This window comes from Buteo buteo, chromosome 5, assembly GCF_964188355.1.
Source record: "Buteo buteo chromosome 5, bButBut1.hap1.1, whole genome shotgun sequence".
Classification (NCBI taxonomy): Eukaryota; Metazoa; Chordata; class Aves; order Accipitriformes; family Accipitridae; genus Buteo; species Buteo buteo.
In genome coordinates, this window is record NC_134175.1 from 13,868,451 (window position 1) to 13,885,377 (window position 16,927).

A 16,927-nucleotide genomic window follows, 5' to 3' on the forward strand; every position below is an offset into this window, starting at 1 on the left:
CCATGTGAATTTGGTGGGAAATAGCAGTGCTCAGTAGGCCTCGGAATAAAAGTGCCAATATTCCCATCTGCAAAGTTTCTGCAAGTCTGGTATTTCTGTCTCAAGTAACTTTTGTTTTCTTCCTTGCACAGAAAACATCACACTGCTTTTGAAGCAAGCTCATCTGAAAAAGAACCCTTTTATGCAAAATAATACCTCTGAGAAACATTCATCCATACCAGAGCTCCTGAAGCTAAAAGTGAGTCTGCTTAAAATGCTGACTTGAAGGACATCCCGCAGTGATACATGAATGTGCAATAGAGGTTTTGAAACACAGCATATGGAAAAAAAGTTTCTTAAAAGAACAGCTGATAAAAACTAGAACTGAAACTCTGTTTTCTGCCTGCTGCCTATATTTAAAGGTCACCATTAAATTGGGCTGAGGAACTTGTTCTTATATGAGTCCCTACCCAGTGTACACCCACTTTTCTGAGAAGGTAGAGGTGTTCCTATCCTCCCAGTCCGTTGGATAGAATGGCTTCTGCTTTCCACCAGCCATCCCAAAAGGATGAGCACTGGATAGGTTGCGAGTGGAAGCATATTCCTTATAAATCAGTGCACCAGTATTTTTAAAGTTCAGTACTTTGAGACTTAGCAAAGCACCTTGCAGAGCTGAGATCATTCTGGGATGCCTCCGCTTCATTTGAGAAGTATGAAGGGAGGAGTCCTCAAAGGTACAAATAGCATTTAGATTCCTGTGCCCTGCTGAAAATCAGTGGAATTGTGCATACCCAGTTGGCAGTTATAAGGATGACTAACTTAGTTACCACTGTGCATAAGGAGCTATACAACACCAGCTTGGCTGGAGTCCAAGTCCCCATGTGTTCCCTTAGCCCTAGATGTCTCACAACACTATAATGGTTTCTGAGATTAAGCACCTAAGGAATATTGATTCATGGATTTCCCTCACCAGCTTTGGATTTGGCAATGCCTCATTTGAATAAAATCCTTCTTACACCATACATACATGACTGCACTAATAGCTGCTTCATATATCTGTAACAATAATATGATGAGTCTCAGTGTGACAGGTACTTATATGCACAAAACAGAAAACAGTTCTTGCCATAAGAGACTGATAATGTAAATAATGATGTCAGACAAGAGGGAAGCCCATAATAGCAGAGTAGGCAAAGGACTATAATTTTACACAGGTTGGCAGATATGGAAGTCCTGACTTCTAGCCAACTCCATTTTGTATGCTGTAGTAAGGATGACCTGGTGGTATCTGGAAGGCTAAACCTGTTGCACAAGGTAGATTTATTTGGTCTCTGGGAAGATTAATTGGTTAACAGGTAAGTCGAAATGGAGTATTGCTGTGTATGCATGTTGGGCAGGGGAAATGATATGTTAAGGCTTGCAAGGTTTATTAGATCCTGTGCAATGTTGTGTAGCCAGGTCTGCTACCAACTCATGTAGGAATGATTGTTATGAACTGTTCTGTTGGAGACCTTTTGAATGAAATAAAAAGATATATTAAAATTTTAATCCTAGAGAAAAATGGAAAGGGACAGCTAGACTCTTTAAAACTTGCCTTTTATAATTCTGTCATCTAACTGGTGTTTGTGCATTTGTCTTCCTTTTCAAAATTTCTTTGAAGATCTCTCGCCTCCGGGATCTGACAACACTTCTTTGTGACTATGAGAGCTTTAAGTCAATACAGCATATTTGCCATCTCCCTAATGTTGGCTTTGGAGAACTGTGTGAAAAAAGTCAATCTCATGAGCAGCTCCTCCGCACCATTGAACTGAGCAATCAAGTTGTGACCAATGTACTGAATTACAGAAGGATCTCCCAAGAACTTCAAAATATACTGATTGGGGATGCCACGAACATCCAGACACAAATGAAGTGGTGAGGCTCTCCCTCTCAGTTAGACTGCTTTACTATTCTATTTATGAAATGATGAAATGGCTTCTTGCCTTCTTTTCATATTCCCAATTTTGTTCGTTGTTTTGTTTTTCCAATTTAGGCTTCAAGAAAATGTACCAGAAATTGCTTTCTTTCAAGAGATTCTGCAGTCTATGTCTACTTTGAATTCCTTGTTGAACATCACCGAGAATTTAACAGATTCTAGCAAGCAAGGTAGTTTTCTGTATTTACTTTAGAGTGTTGGTAAACACCATCACTGGTACCATACTTTCTGCTGGAAATCCCAAGACTTGCTTAGCTGCCAGGAAGAAGTGATATTAATGAAATAACCATACACCATGTCCTTGGGATCCTACATCTAGGGTAATTCTAGAGCCTATTCTAGATCGCCCTTTGTTTTCTGTACTGCCCAAATAGTCCTATGTGCTGAAAGTCCCAAGTCTCTTTGCATTTGAGCAACTTTTGCTATCACTGGACCTGTCAACTGCAGCCCACAAATCGGACTGTAAAACCTAGAAAATATGACTGTATTTTGCAAGTTGTTGGGTTTTTTTTATCAGCGGTGATGTACCGCACTTCTGTACTTTACCTAAAGGCCTCTCTGTGTGCTTGAGATTGCTGTATGTCTGGAGAAAGCTGCTACATCAGTTGTTCTTTGTTCTTTACAGAAAAGTTAAGAAATGTGTTTAAAAATGTGGACCAGCTCAAAGAGGATCTCAGAAACACAGTAGGAATGTCCACAGCCAGTATTGATGCTCTTCTGGAAGCATCTCTCCCGGAAAACAGCAGTCAGGTGAGTTTGCTGTCATCCTGGTAGAGATCTTGTTGCTTTCTAACTCTCAGACCATTAAACCCAGAATTTGTTAGTGAATGCAGCTAAGCAGATCACTGCATGCATGACAGCATAGAGAGGTAGATAATCCCACAGGGACAGACAGCATAGCATGTTATGGCTCAAAACAGCCATCAGAAATGTAGTAAGAGCAGTCATTGACGTCAGTTCAGCCATTGGAGAGCAAGAGCCATATGGTCTTTTTGGCTGTCACCAGTAGCTGGTAAGCAGCCATGTACTGCCTGGTGAGTGATTGCTCTGATCCGTTGCAAGGGCACAGTTCACTGTAACAGACTAATGAGGACTGAGTGGGGTCCTTAGTGGGGTCCTCAGTGCTGAGAAATTGTTGCAGTCCAGATGGAAAAGCACACTTCTAATGACAATTTATGAGAGCACTTGGGGTCCAAAAATAGCCTCCCATAATGAGAGATGAGCTTGCCTTCCTCAGCCTCCTGCGCAAGCAGAGTTCCAGATGCTTTTCTCCTTCCCAACCATCTTGTCTGGACTGAGCCCCGAAGAGCGCACTCTTTTCCAAACTTCACAGGCATCAGTCAATGGGAAATTGAAACCACAAAAGCTTTTACTACTGTGCAAACTGGGCAGTAAAACACAATCCTTAGGATTTGTCCCTGGAAGCAGGAGTAATGGGTAGGCATTTTCTGGTTCTCAGGGACACTGCGGAAAGAACAACAGCAAGGCAAGATTAATCCATGCATACTGGAGCAAGCGGTCTACCCCCTAACAAATCTTTTCTTCCTTTTTGCAAACACAGCTCATTTCTCAGATCTTCCAGCTGGAGTCCTGTACCATCCGTCCTACTGACCCACAGCTGCAAACAGTAGCAGAGGAGTTCTGCAATCTCTCTCTTTCAGAGAGGACTCGTGAGACATACATCTTGGGGGTCACTCTGTTACGACACTTAGACATTTACAATTTCTTATACAAGGTTAGTGCTGGATTTGTAGAGTGCTTTCTATAGTCTTTGCTGCATATAGTGGCTGAAAGGTCATAAAATATCATTGCAGTGGCCAGAAGCTATACTGATTTACACAAGCCAAAGATCAGGCTTTGCTCATGCAGTAATTTTTATTGCATATCCATGCTGTGACAGTGTGGATATAAATGAGGATCTCAGCTGGTGTAAACCAGCAAACCTCATTTAAAGGCACTGGACCTACTCTAAATGCCTCCCTATCTGCTAGTATCATTTATATGCTGTCACAACCTCTTGAGCATTCCTAGCTCTGTCCAGGCTTCCCAAAAATAAGGCACTGGGCTAAATTTTTTTATTCCTTGAAAAGGAAAGCCCTGGAAAAAGTCCTGTAAAATATATTTTCCTGATCTAGTTGGCACTGCCAAGTTACTAAATGATTCAAATATCCCATGCACACAACTATATAAACAGCATGTAAAAATACCATTCACGGAGAAGTACGTATTGAATACATATTTTAAAATGCTGCAGAAGTGATCCTGGGGAAAAAAAGTTATTAAATGAGAATGCCAATGAATTTGGCTCAGGTCAAAAGTCACTCGTAGTGTTTGACATCTATGTTGTGTGAAATGCTACCTCTCAGAGACTCAAATTATATCCCAGCCAATATCTGATACACATTTCCCAACTGCAGGTGTTTGGAAACATGCACTTTTCAGAATATGTAATATCCTCAGGGGATTGGTTTGCAAAAGCGCTTGGGGATTTAGGAATACAAATCCCATTCATTTCCCATGGGACATCCGCTCCCTAAGCCTCCTAACAGTTTTGAAAATCCCACAGTCTTTGTCTTGGAATTAATACAATATGGGTGTGTACATGTTTGTGTGCACAGATTCTTGCTAATCATAATTTATTTCCTTCCTGCCTCTTGTAGATGTTTTTCCCTAAGGAACTTCAGAAACCCGTGGACAAGATGTTAGGTCTTCTGACAAAAATGAAATATTTCAGACACCAGGTTGAATCTGGCGTTGATCCATTGCTACAAGCTATTCATTCCCTGAAAAAGCTCCGGCAGTCTAGAAATGTGCCACTGACTAAGGTACGTGTAGTCTGCATGTGCTTTGGAGGCAAAACACCACTGGAACAGTTTGCACAAGAATTTCTTACCCTACAAGCCAAAGGTGCATTAAATCATAGATTACTGATTCTCTTTTAAAGCAGCGGTGTCCTAAGAAGAATCTCTATCAAACTTATATACTGCCTTCCTGGGAGAGCTTTGATTTGGAACAGTGGGACCATCATGTGCTTATGACAGGGGGGACAATAGGAACATATGCTGTGGGGAGGGACACTAGGAACAAAAATGCAAGGGATGAACAACTGTCTTGAAGGAGGGTAGAATTCCAACAAAATACTGGAAGGGGTCAGCTTGTGAAAACAACTGGAGAACTGCCCACTAAAGGCTATCCAAAGCCACGTAAGTCAACAGCAAAAATTTGCTCTAGCTTTAGTGTGCATTAGATTACACCTAAAGCCTCAAGACTGCCCAAAACATTCAGTACAAACCCAGTCCTGCTCCAACAGCTGCAGTAATTTCAGGTTGCACTAACTTCATCCAGCACTGGATCCAGTCTCTCTGATCCATAGTCAATGACAGCATAGATCACAGGAATCGCTTCTGGTAATTAGTTTGCCTGTGGATTGCAGGACCATGTGCAGTGGGTCACCAGGCACACATTATAGGCAATTCCTGTACACACGTTATAGGCAATTTCCATATTAGATCTCATACCTGGAAATGAATTTACCACCTCTGTCATAGCAGAGGTTAGCCAAAAAAGCATGATTTCCATGGAAAGTCCTTTTTTTTTTTTAGAGACAAACTTCTCATAAGAAAGCAGTCTAAAAATGTTCAATCCATGCCTTCTAATTTTATTATTTTTTTTCTCTTGGAATGGGATGCTTTTAGTATGCAGGTTTTATTTGCATTCTGTCTTTTCTGCAGGAATTGTTTAAATCAAACAACTTTAGGATAACACGTGACACATTTAAGTCCATGTCAAAAGTTCTCTGCAACCAGGAGATCACACCGCTGTTTTTTGAGTCCTTGCTTCCAGATTTTGGAGACCCTGTAAGCAACAGTTCTTCTGTGGAGGATGTCTATGTCCAAAAGATGATGAGGAAATATGGGATTCCTCATGACTCCAGTAAGTCTGGCTTTTCCTTAAGGCAAAAACATTTCAGAGCCAAACTCTACTGTTTCCAGAGAGATCCAGTGCTGAACTGTTTCCCCATATGTCTCTGGTGGGCTGTAAGTGCTCATGATTTATGCTAGCTGAAGATCTGCACTGCCTTAACTATTGATGTTTTATTTCCATAAATGTTAAAAGGAAAACAGCATATGTACCAGAGCAGTGCTTGACACTGCACTGTTTTCCATTTGTTGATGATCTGGTCTTAGGGCTTGACAGGCCACTGCTTTTTCTTGATGTGTAGTTTTTCGACTATACTGACATTATTAGCTCCTCTGAGTTCACAAAAGTCCATTTAACCTTCAAGCAGAGAATCTTGGCTCAAACAGTCAGACTCTTGTTGTTTTGAGTTCAGCAACAGGAGATCTTGGGGGTGGATTGCTTTTGTCAAGACACATTATATCAGCCAGTGAAGACGGCCCTGAAGTCATTCACCGGACACAGCAACATACTGGGCAGATGGGAAAAAATACACTGGTAACTTTCTTTGTCTGGTTTATTTGTGCTCTGTGCAATTTGTTTGCTTTTCTCCCCCCGCAGCACCATTTTGCTTATCCTTTTACCTGGACCTGGTCAAGACCCCAAGTGGAGCTTTAATTTGGTCTTTTTTAAAACCAATGGTTCTTGGGAAGATCCTTTATACACCAGATACCATAGAAACTCAAGCAATCATGGGAAAGGTATGGCTCTGTTTATAGTCCATCAGGATATGCCCACTCAAAAGGATTGTAATTTATTTAGCACGGTCCTGTTTCTTTGAGAAGCAGAAGTCTATTTTCTGACTGTTTGGAGTATTAGTCAAATTATCTTTTCCTAGTTGCATTGCTGGTCATATGAGTCATCTTTTCTCTTTGAACAAATCTTACCTCCAAAAACTTGCTGTTGGTCTAATATATATAATACAATTTTTTAAGGCCTTCAGTTTATGAAGTTTCACCCCCGTATTTTCAGCCAGTAGTAGAGAAGTCTCCCAGGACAAATGCTATAACCAGTACTTGTTCGCAAACAGACCAGTGGTAGAAAGAAAGCTGATATCGAAGACATACTCCAAATGTCACATGAGGCCATATTTTTAAGTACTTGCATCCAAATTCAGTGTGTTAAGGGGCATTTTTCCAAACAGTGATAGGGTGCTAAGAAAAATCCTAAGGAAACCAAATTTGGTCTTAGCTATTTTATTGATTTATTTATTGCCTAAAAGCTGTAAGGTAATGAATAAATGAATCCTTATATGTTGTGGGCTTTTTTTATAGTCTAATGCAACCCTGAAGCAGATGGCTGATCTAGCCCTGAAGTCCCAGGAGTGGTTGGACAAGTCTCCTGTCATCATGAATTCACTGACTAAGTTAAATCAGACAGTTCCAATGATCAAGGTATGAGGTCCTACCTCCCCTGTCTCTCTTGTGGGAGGGAATTGGGAGGATGGATTCCTTCACTGAAATAAACAGGGGTTCCAGGGACCTTAGGGACATCTTAGGTCAGCTGGGGAGACCCTTCTCAGGCTTTTGTCCTGGACTTCGCAGTGTCTGTGCCTGCCTGCCTGTTCCCATAACAGAAATACTCCTGACACACCTTTCCATGCAAATCCTCTTTCTGAAATGATCTGTTTGTAATATGCTCCCTGACATTGGCCACCCTGAGGCCTGCTGGAGGGCTAAGATGAGCAGGGAATGCTCTTCATTTTGTAAATTAACTTTCTGCTTGATGGAGTGATCCAGCCAGCCAAGACCAGGCAAGAAATGACTTTTTCAGAAAATGAAACAGTATCTATAATAAGCATGTAGCTCTGGGTACACACATAAGAGCTAGAAGATGTCTTTGTAACTCAGTGAATGTAAATAAAATTTCTTTTTCCTCCACTAAGGAACCTAGCCTTGCATGGATACAGAAAGCAGTAGGCTGTAATGTTTCACATACTTGCTTCCCATTCTCCACAGTAAAAATTGTCCTCTTTTCTTACAAAACTATGAAAATGAGGTCTCTAGAACCCTAAAGCATTAGGAGTTAATTTCAGTGGCTGAAATTCATCGTAATTTCCATGGTAGTGACAGAAAATCCAGAGTGGAATATGCAAAAGTGAAATGAAGTATTCTTTGCTGACTGTGCTCATTGGTAAAATAATAAACTATTCAGCCAAACAAAAATCTGTCTACCGGTCTCCAAGTTGAATTTTGGTCACCTACCCACTATGCTCTGGCTGTGTTCACAGGACTTAAGCAGACACAAGTGAAATGTACTGCACTTTTAGAATAGCAAAGATTATTCACGATTTTCCCATGGGACTCTAGTGCCTCGTGGAGACTCAGTAGGCATCCTCTCTTGACTCCAAGAAACACTAGCATGTATTCACAGGGCTCTGTATGACATTTTCATTGCTAACATTTCCCTGTCCTGATAAACAGAGTGAAATATGGAAGGTCAGGAAAGGAGTAGGAGGGGGCTGAACAAATGCTCAGTGAAGGCAGCTGGTCTGTTGTATTTTAGAAATACACTGAATAAGCTCAAGGGGCTTCTGATCAAACTGATGCTTTTTCTTTTTGCTTGTTGATAGAACACCCTGCAGAATCCCTTTGTGCAGGTCTTTATCAAGCTGATGGTGGATTTGGATGCAGCTGAACTCCTGAGTCAAATAACTGAACTGGGTAAGTTGTTCCACCACATGTATTGCCCTCCTATTTGCACTTCAGGTCTGGGAGCCCCAGAGTCATCAAACTGTAGCCATGCTCTGCTACTGCTCTTCTCTGGTCAGTATCAGATACTTTAGTGCAAGGCAATCGCAGCTGTGATTCAAAAATCTTGTGGTCTATGGGAAAAGACTCTTAGAAAGCAAAGGGCTTGTGTGAAAAGATGTTTCTCGTGAGTGTTGAAGGGATAGTAGGATGGGAATCTCTACAGCTGAGTGTGGCCACTGGAGGACACTGTTTAGCCATAATTATCACTTCAAATGAGCTACCTGGGACTCTCCTGGGAAATGTCGTGGAGAGCTCACTTGCATCACATCAGGGTTCAACTTAAAAGTTTTTCAGAGCAGAAGAGCAAGGGATGAGATAAAAGTGCCCAGACTGATGAAGCCAGAGGCATCATTACAGGAGATGGTCTGCTGGAATTTGCTGTTCTCTGGTGGTCTTGGATGTTCCTTCAAGGTGGGAGTTGCTGATCTGCACTCTGGGAATTATCAGCCAACAGCGGTGGTGGATACATCCCCTGTTAGTGCACAGCACAGTGATCACAGTCCCTTCCTAGCTGGTCTTACTGTCCCTACCTGCTTTTTCAATGAGTGGCCCTACTCATTGAAGTCAACATAAATCTGGATTATGCCAGCAAAACCCAGCATAAACCAAGAGTAGTTGTAGTCAACTACAGTCAGGAGGATATTTACATACTGCTCGTGATGACCCCTGTGTTATTTCATGAGTAGCATCTCCTGTCTTAACTCCCCATAAAATCATCGTGCTTGCAGCAGCTGTTCCATATTAGTTATACTGCATTATGCAGTCACCTTTTAAAACAGCCAGGAAACAGCAGCATCTTTATTAAACTGCATTATCAGGTTTAGTACACACATCAGCACAACAGACATAACTTTTCCTAGATGTGCTTGGATAAAGCACATTCTCCCCTGAGACAGAGCAGCTCAACAGAGGAGTTGATTACATCAAAAACCATAAGATGTGGAATGAATGGTGAGCACCATATGCGAGTCTAAAACCTCAGCAGGTTAGTAACAACTTATGATTTGGGATGGCTGTCACATCCCATTGCTGGCATCCCCCCAAAGGCGAACTCACGAGCATAGTACAAGTGATTAACATAAAAATTGGGTCAACAACTTGCCTTCATTGCGCTGCTAAGTGCAGAAATGTATTGTACACTTAATGTTTAGTATGGTGGGTTTTTCTTCCTTTCTAGTGTCATTGTTAGTGTAAAGAATGGAATGATGTGATGGATTTTTTGCTGTGTGTAGTGATGCTGCTGGTTTTGTTTGTGTTTTGGTTTGTTTTTTTTTTTCAGATGATATTCGGCTGGAATTACAGAACAACGTTGACATTGTCAATCAGCTGAATACATTAGCTACCCTTGCTGTAAATGTGTCCTCCTGTGTCTCATTTAATCGCATTCAGGCAGTCAGAAACTTAGAGGAAATGGAAATGGTGGCTAAAGAACTCTTTCTGAAGAATGAGCTTTTCGCAAGTATGTGACAGTCTCAAATGCCCCTGTAAATTAAAGTTAGCCTGGTACAGGGTGGGAGTCCAGAATAAGAAGTTTGGCTTTCCACCAGCAACTGTTGTGGTCACAGCTCCCACCACACAGCAATCGATTTTGAGCCAGTGTGTGTGGGACCTGCACACTGAGGCCTCCTTATGGTAGTGTTTTACACTCTCCTTTTTATACCTCCTTATCTCTTACACCTCCACTGTCTATATAGAAAACCTTTGGTCAACTGGGGTTTTCTCCTAGTTAATTATCAGTTTGAATGAAATTTCACTGCCCTTAGGAGTTTTTCATCACAGCTGCCTTCTTTCAGCCCCCCATGGGAAAAGATGTTTTAATCGAGAAAGATATCATGGAATCACAGAATCGTTTAGGTTGGAAAAGACCTTTAAGATCAACTCCAAACATGAGACAGCTCAATTTATTAGAAGGTCATAAAGCTCTTGAGATGTTCCAGCCAAACACTGCAATATTATATTGGGTCTTTCCAGTCACTTTTCACATTTGTGGGGTTGGACTGCAGCTTCAGATCAGACCACAGAGAGAGGCAGGGGAGTAGAGAATAGGAACATATATTAATTTGAATGTTACAAATGTGCCTTAATTTTTAAAGAATCCCCAATATCTCCTCAATTAGTATTTACTTATAAGTCTTGTGACCTGTTTGGTTTTATACCTTATAAATAATTTTTCTTTTCTTGGAACTTCAGACCCTGATAATATTTGTCTATTCCCATAAAAGCATTTTTCTTCCATGTTTGTCCTCCATTCCATTGTATGCTTTACATATGGAATAATCAGGAAAAATATTTTGGAGAGAAAAACTTCTGTGGTATTGCCTCTACTCAAACAGACATTTTAAAGGAAAAAAAGTCCTGTCTGTCAAACTGTATCTACAGCATGCCATTTTGTAACAGGAATTTGCAAAGCTTTTATATTCTTACACATCTCAGCTTTGCAGGAATTTGTGTAGGCACAAAAATATGTGTGTAGGTCATGAACAATTTTCAACACTGCATTCCTGAGGTTTTTATGTTACAGCATCACTATGTGAGCTCTACTGATAGAGTACCTTTGGGCACATTCATGAGAGGTGTGTGTGTTGAGTGACATACCTAACAGATATCTGACAGTCATGTTAACAGCAAGATTTTTCTAAATACAGCTGGTTATTTCAAGAGCCTTTGGTTTTGAGTGCTCAGTGGGAGAAGATTTAAAGGCTCTGGGGGTGTCTTTCGCACCCAGAATCATTGGTCACATTTGAAAGTATGAGTAGCTGCAGTGATGTATAGTTTCCGCTTCTAGACCCTCGATAAGCAGCCTACTCATGTGAGCATTATTTGTGCAGCAAAGAAATGAAATGATGGATTGCAATGTAGAAAAGGTTTATAAAGATGAGTTCCTACATATCTGTGTGTACTGCTCCTGTGCTGTTGGTTCTGAAGGAAAGCATTTTCCCTTTCTTTTCCAAGGTATCATTTTCAGGCTGCCTTCAAGTCGTAGCAGCCCTGGACGCTCAGTTTATGGGCACTTGACCCTCCCTCCTGTGCTCAACTACACCATCCGAATGAGCAGCAGGATCACGCAAACCACCAACAGAATAAGGGAGCGCATCTGGACAGTGGGCCCGCATAATTCCACCTCACAAAGCCAGATTTACAGCCGCGCATTTATTTATATCCAGGACAGCATTGAAAGAGCCATTATTGAGTTACAGACTGGCAAGAATCCAGAGGAAATAGCTGTTCAAGTCCAGGCCATGCCTTACCCCTGCTACAATAAAGATATGTAAGTTTGTGTGGCTTTTGTCTATGCTTTGTGTAAGCTCATCTTGTCTGACTGGTGGAGTTCACCAGCTGCGCTGGTCTCCTTAATACCATGTTCACATGGCACAGAAATAATTTTATTTGGTGTTTGTTTTGTTTTGGTTTTTTTCCAAGTGTCTGACCAAAATAGGGAATTTTGGACTCTAGTATAAATGGTCTATGTTTAGTTTGCCTAATCTTTTGTTTTCAGTGCTCTGTATGTACCTGAATTGTCATGGTAACTATAGGTTTTACAGCAGGTAAAATTCGCTGTACCTGTTTTACTACACCTGGTGGAACTGAGACTGGGGTTGGCAGGGCTTGGGTTAAATATGAGTGTTGACTTGTTCTGCAGATGTTTACATGCAGACAATGCAGCAGAACTTGGGAAATGTATTTACTGGGCAAAAAAAAAGTCCCTAGTTTTATGAGCTTTGTTCCTAGAGATTGCTATCCAGCTGTGCTATTTGTTACTCATTCCAGTGATTCTAGCTAACTTTCAGTGTATAGTGAATAGTTCTCAATACAGGTGCCTATCAGATGCTTTAAGAAGGATAAGGGGGAAGATGAAATTGTACCATTCATCTCTGCAATAATGAGGGAGGACAGAAAAGCTTTTGATGCACTGAGTTGCCAGGGTTAACAGCCTGTTATACAGAGCAGTGCAGCGTGAACTGTGTGTGTACCAGAATAAGATTTGAATGGTGAAGCAGATCAAAAAGTTTTGGATCATCTTCCTTTCCGCTCATCTTGAGCCAGATCTGCAGCTAGTGTAAACTGCATCTCTGCCAAATGCAATAGAGAGAAGCAAATCTCTCACAGCTGAGGACCTGCCCCTCTGGCAAGGCAATTTTGGTCTGTGTTGGAAAGCTGGCAACATGGTACTTCCTAAGAGTTATTACCCTGACCACAGCTGGTGGCCAAACTGAGTGGAAAACACACAGGGAAGGGATTTCAATGTCCATCAGAAAGCACTGAAGGATCTTCAGCAAATAGTATTGGTTAGGTTGGATGGTCGCTCCGCCCTGACATGAGGGTCTCCCTTGGACCAAAAGTACAGACTAGACCTAGGAGCTCTTTCTATTGAAAAGCCTGCGTGACTACTGCGTGAGCTAAAATATTATCTGGGAGCTATAGCTGCAGGAGCTATAGCAGACCCGTTAACTTCCTGTGTCAGCCTGTCACTTAAGAGAGCTGGGGACCTATAAACTCTTCTCAAGGTAACAGCACGCAAAGTGCCTGCAAATACACAGGCAGTAAGCATTCAAGCCAAGTGTCAGCTTCTTGCAGCAAATACGTGGATTATTGCTGTGAGATAGTTTTGTACAATGATTAACTGGCTGCTGGAGGCATTTACTACAGTGCTATCTGCTCCTTTTCTTGTTCTTGGGCTGCTGAGAAAACCACTTGCCTTCGGGTTTCCATCCCCACGCCAGATTTGGAGGGACATGAGTTTGCTCAATTATTAAAATACCTAAAGGCGTGGATTTGCATCCAGTAGAAGTCATCATAAAATGACTGTTTATCGATTGTTATTGCATAGTTACCATCCTGTAGGGAAGAGGAGGGAATATATATACCAGTATACAGAAGGTGATGGGAAATGCTGAATTTTTAATAGCCTAGAGATCATGCACAAGGTGGTAGCCAAAAAAACCCCAAACAACAAAGAACTAGTAGAGCTACTGAAATGCCTTTTCATTGTTCTTTATCAATATGGCTTCATTTGCATGGAAGCATTTCCTGAAAGCGCTGGTTTATGGGAAATTTTTGGCTGTACAGGTAAGAAAATTTAAAAAGAAATGTAATCATATCAATTTCTTACTGTTGTTGTACATTAAACCTTTCCCAGGAATAATACTGATTTATTTTTTTTTAAGCCAGGTTTAGAAATGAGGAAGGAAAGTATAAGCCCTGTAGATACAATGAAGTGAATCTCCTGCTATAAAAACTTTCTTCCCATCACAAAAGGAGAAATTTACTGTTGGCCATTGTTGTCTTTTTTCTGTGCACATTTGGCACAGGAAAAAGATTTTAACTAAAGTGAGGAGCCAAGAATTGTGAAGCCCACACTGTAGACCTGGATCTGCAATACCTGTCCTGTGGGGGAAGGTATTCCGCTGAGGGGAAGCACCTATATCCAAACTCCGGCACCAGGAAATATGGACTGATAACAAAATTTGGCCATTATATCTATTAACAGAAGTGGGAATTATGGATGGCTGCTGAGATGTTTCAAAATGGGATGTACCCCATCAGAGAGCCAGGAGATGCCACTGCCCATGGCAGTTCCTGCCCCTGCCAGTGGTGCTGCTAAGCAAAACTTCCAGAAGGCATCTGGAAATCCCTAAAAAGAAAACAGTTTTGAACAGTCAGGAGTTTCATGAATAGAAAATCCAATGCAGTGGCAAAATAGCCTTTTTTGTAATTATTAATTATGCTCCATGTTTTGAAATACAAGCATGTCTTCTCCTGTGCCAAAGTATTATTCTGAAAAATATATTCTGTATAAAACCTGAATCCCCAGAACATTTCATATTCAGCTAAAGCCTGCATTTGCCTTTTACAGGTTCTTAACCAGCGTGACCTACTCTCTTCCATTTGCTCTGATGGCTGCCTGGGTGCTATTTATAGCTGATTTTGTTAAAACACTTGTTCAAGAGAAAGATCTGAGACTTTATGAGGTATGGTGAAACCTTCTGGGACGTGCAATATTATAAACAGATTTTCCTTATTAGTTGGTAGTATGTCTCATGCAATATTAAATGAAGCAAAACAAGCATTAAAGAAAATAATATACCAAATACCTATTGTTTGACCTGAAGTGTTTGAATTCTGACATTGTAACCAAGCTCAAAACCACAGAAATGCAGGGCATTTGCCCTTCAAGTGGTGAGAATATTGCTTTGCAGTTCTGAACACTGGAAACATGGGCACCTCACAAAATTACAAGTTTTCTGAAGATTTAAAGCTCTCTAAAAATTGACTGAGTCATACCTATTGGGGACAAAGACATGAAAAGTGACTTATTTCCTATCCTTGAAGTTATTATACTTAATATTTCAGAAGGTGGTACATATTACATTAGCTTCTCTGAAATGAAGTTCTTCATTCACGTTGTCTATTGGAAAAGAAATGACATTGAGACATAGGGAATTTATTAAATTAACTCAGGTTTTCAGTGTGAACACCATCAACAGAGATGAGCAGCAAAGAACTTTTGTAAAACTAAGCTTCAGCAAGCAACAAAAGCTCAAGCAGATTTGGGTTTTATCTGATACCATGGAAACAAATACTGATTCACCAAAAACATTTCCAAGAAAGGGCACTCTATGAACTGATGAGATTGAAAATGAGTGAACCCCAGTGGCTAGCTGACAGCCAGCTACTCTAGTTTAGGGAACCCAGTTTCACTGTCTCCAAGAACTAGGGTGTCAGTAGTCTTTTTAGGTGTGTAATAAACTGCAATCAGACACCAGCACCTGTGGTTTCTTTTGGCTTTAACAATACAGTTTTATACAAGTCTTGTGGACTTGATTATCAGCTAATATATTATATTGCTTCCTCATAACTATCATAATTTAGCTATTATTCGTTGTCTTGAGGTTATGTGGGAAATGGTTTGGTTTCAAAGATACTTAAGAGCCATTGGATTGGTTAGCATTATTTTAAAAAATAACTAAAATACTTTAGAAAAGTTACAAATCTAAAGCCAGAAGTTGCTTTGGAGCTTGTGGGCTGCAATGCTTCATACTTGCAAATCCTGTCTGTGCTGTTCTTTTGCAATAGACTGCTTTGCAAACCTAGGGCATTCCAGAAATGTGAGTGCATGGTTTCTCCCTGGTTATCAACATGCCATATACGAAAGTATAAAAGAGCATAATTTGGTTGCATGCCCTGTCCAGAAACTGAAAAAAGAAACAGTTCAGTATCAGCAGAAAGATCTCTTAATAAACAGTTGTCATTTGTGATTCTTTTTTTCACCTTTCTCTCTGTAGTACATGAAAATGATGGGTGTTAATGCCAGCAGCCATTTCATTGCCTGGTTCATAGAGTGCGCCATCTTCCTTCTAATTACTATCACCTTCCTCATCATTGTTCTAAAAGTGGGTGACATCCTTCCCAAAACAAACACAGTGCTCCTGTTCCTGTACCTTATGGACTACAGCCTGTCCATCATAGCCATGAGCTACTTCATCAGTGTTTTCTTCAATAACACCAACATAGCAGCCTTGGTGGGCAGTCTCGTGTACATCCTCACCTTCTTCCCCTTCATCGTGTTGCTTGTCATCGAGAATCATTTGAGCTTCTCTGTGAAGAGCCTACTGGTAAGTTCTGCTTTTCAATGACAGGGACCACGTGTATGAAGCAGACACTCACCTTCAGTAAACTTCAGCTCTTATTATAGCTTGTGTCACAAATATACGTGAGTTGGGTGCCTTTCTAAATTCCATCAGTGGGTGTTGACAGGTATGACAGCACGACAGGAGTGTTAGCTATGGCCTGTTTGAGGGACACCTGAATTAATTGTGTCCCATGACTGAAAGCAATACTTGTGGAATTTTAGTGAGTTCCCACCTGCCAGCTGAATCAGAGTAGCTTGAGCTATGTACTTTGCCCTTTTGAGTTGCAAAGCAAAAGCACTGTGAAAAATGAGGCTGTCTCAGCAAAGAGTTAGGTAGCAGGGCTGTGAAGGAGGGCTGGCTCTGCTCGTCTTTTAGTTTCATGTGTCTCAAATTCCTAGCCGTGGAAATAGATGTAAAGCCTTGTTTCTTACCAAGGGTGGAAAAAGCTAAGTATTGGGTTCCAGAAGTCAGCCTGTATTTCAGAAGTCTCAGATAAAGCCCTGTATGAGAGATGAAGTTGGGTCCTGCGTGTGAAGGAAAAGGCAGGCAGGCTGTAAGAAGACATTACAGCCCATCACCAGAAGTGTTATCCATCATAAGCCTGGTCCAGTGTTCTTTGTGACTGTTGGAAA

At 41.0% G+C, this 16,927-nt stretch overlaps 1 protein-coding gene across 1 annotated transcript in view; it reads left to right on the plus strand.

The window, feature by feature from the left end:
• ABCA12 (ATP binding cassette subfamily A member 12) overlaps nucleotides 1-16,927 on the plus strand; it is an 88,427-nt gene that overhangs the window by 36,338 nt on the left and 35,162 nt on the right. Inside the window, exons 12-25 of the mRNA XM_075027911.1 lie at nucleotides 132-238; nucleotides 1,640-1,893; nucleotides 2,012-2,124; nucleotides 2,580-2,704; nucleotides 3,516-3,689; nucleotides 4,615-4,779; nucleotides 5,686-5,887; nucleotides 6,473-6,612; nucleotides 7,186-7,305; nucleotides 8,484-8,574; nucleotides 9,944-10,123; nucleotides 11,617-11,932; nucleotides 14,519-14,633; nucleotides 15,948-16,277. Coding sequence (XP_074884012.1) covers nucleotides 132-238; nucleotides 1,640-1,893; nucleotides 2,012-2,124; nucleotides 2,580-2,704; nucleotides 3,516-3,689; nucleotides 4,615-4,779; nucleotides 5,686-5,887; nucleotides 6,473-6,612; nucleotides 7,186-7,305; nucleotides 8,484-8,574; nucleotides 9,944-10,123; nucleotides 11,617-11,932; nucleotides 14,519-14,633; nucleotides 15,948-16,277 — 2,432 coding nt within the window. The remainder of the gene's footprint in view (nucleotides 1-131; nucleotides 239-1,639; nucleotides 1,894-2,011; nucleotides 2,125-2,579; nucleotides 2,705-3,515; nucleotides 3,690-4,614; nucleotides 4,780-5,685; nucleotides 5,888-6,472; nucleotides 6,613-7,185; nucleotides 7,306-8,483; nucleotides 8,575-9,943; nucleotides 10,124-11,616; nucleotides 11,933-14,518; nucleotides 14,634-15,947; nucleotides 16,278-16,927) is intronic.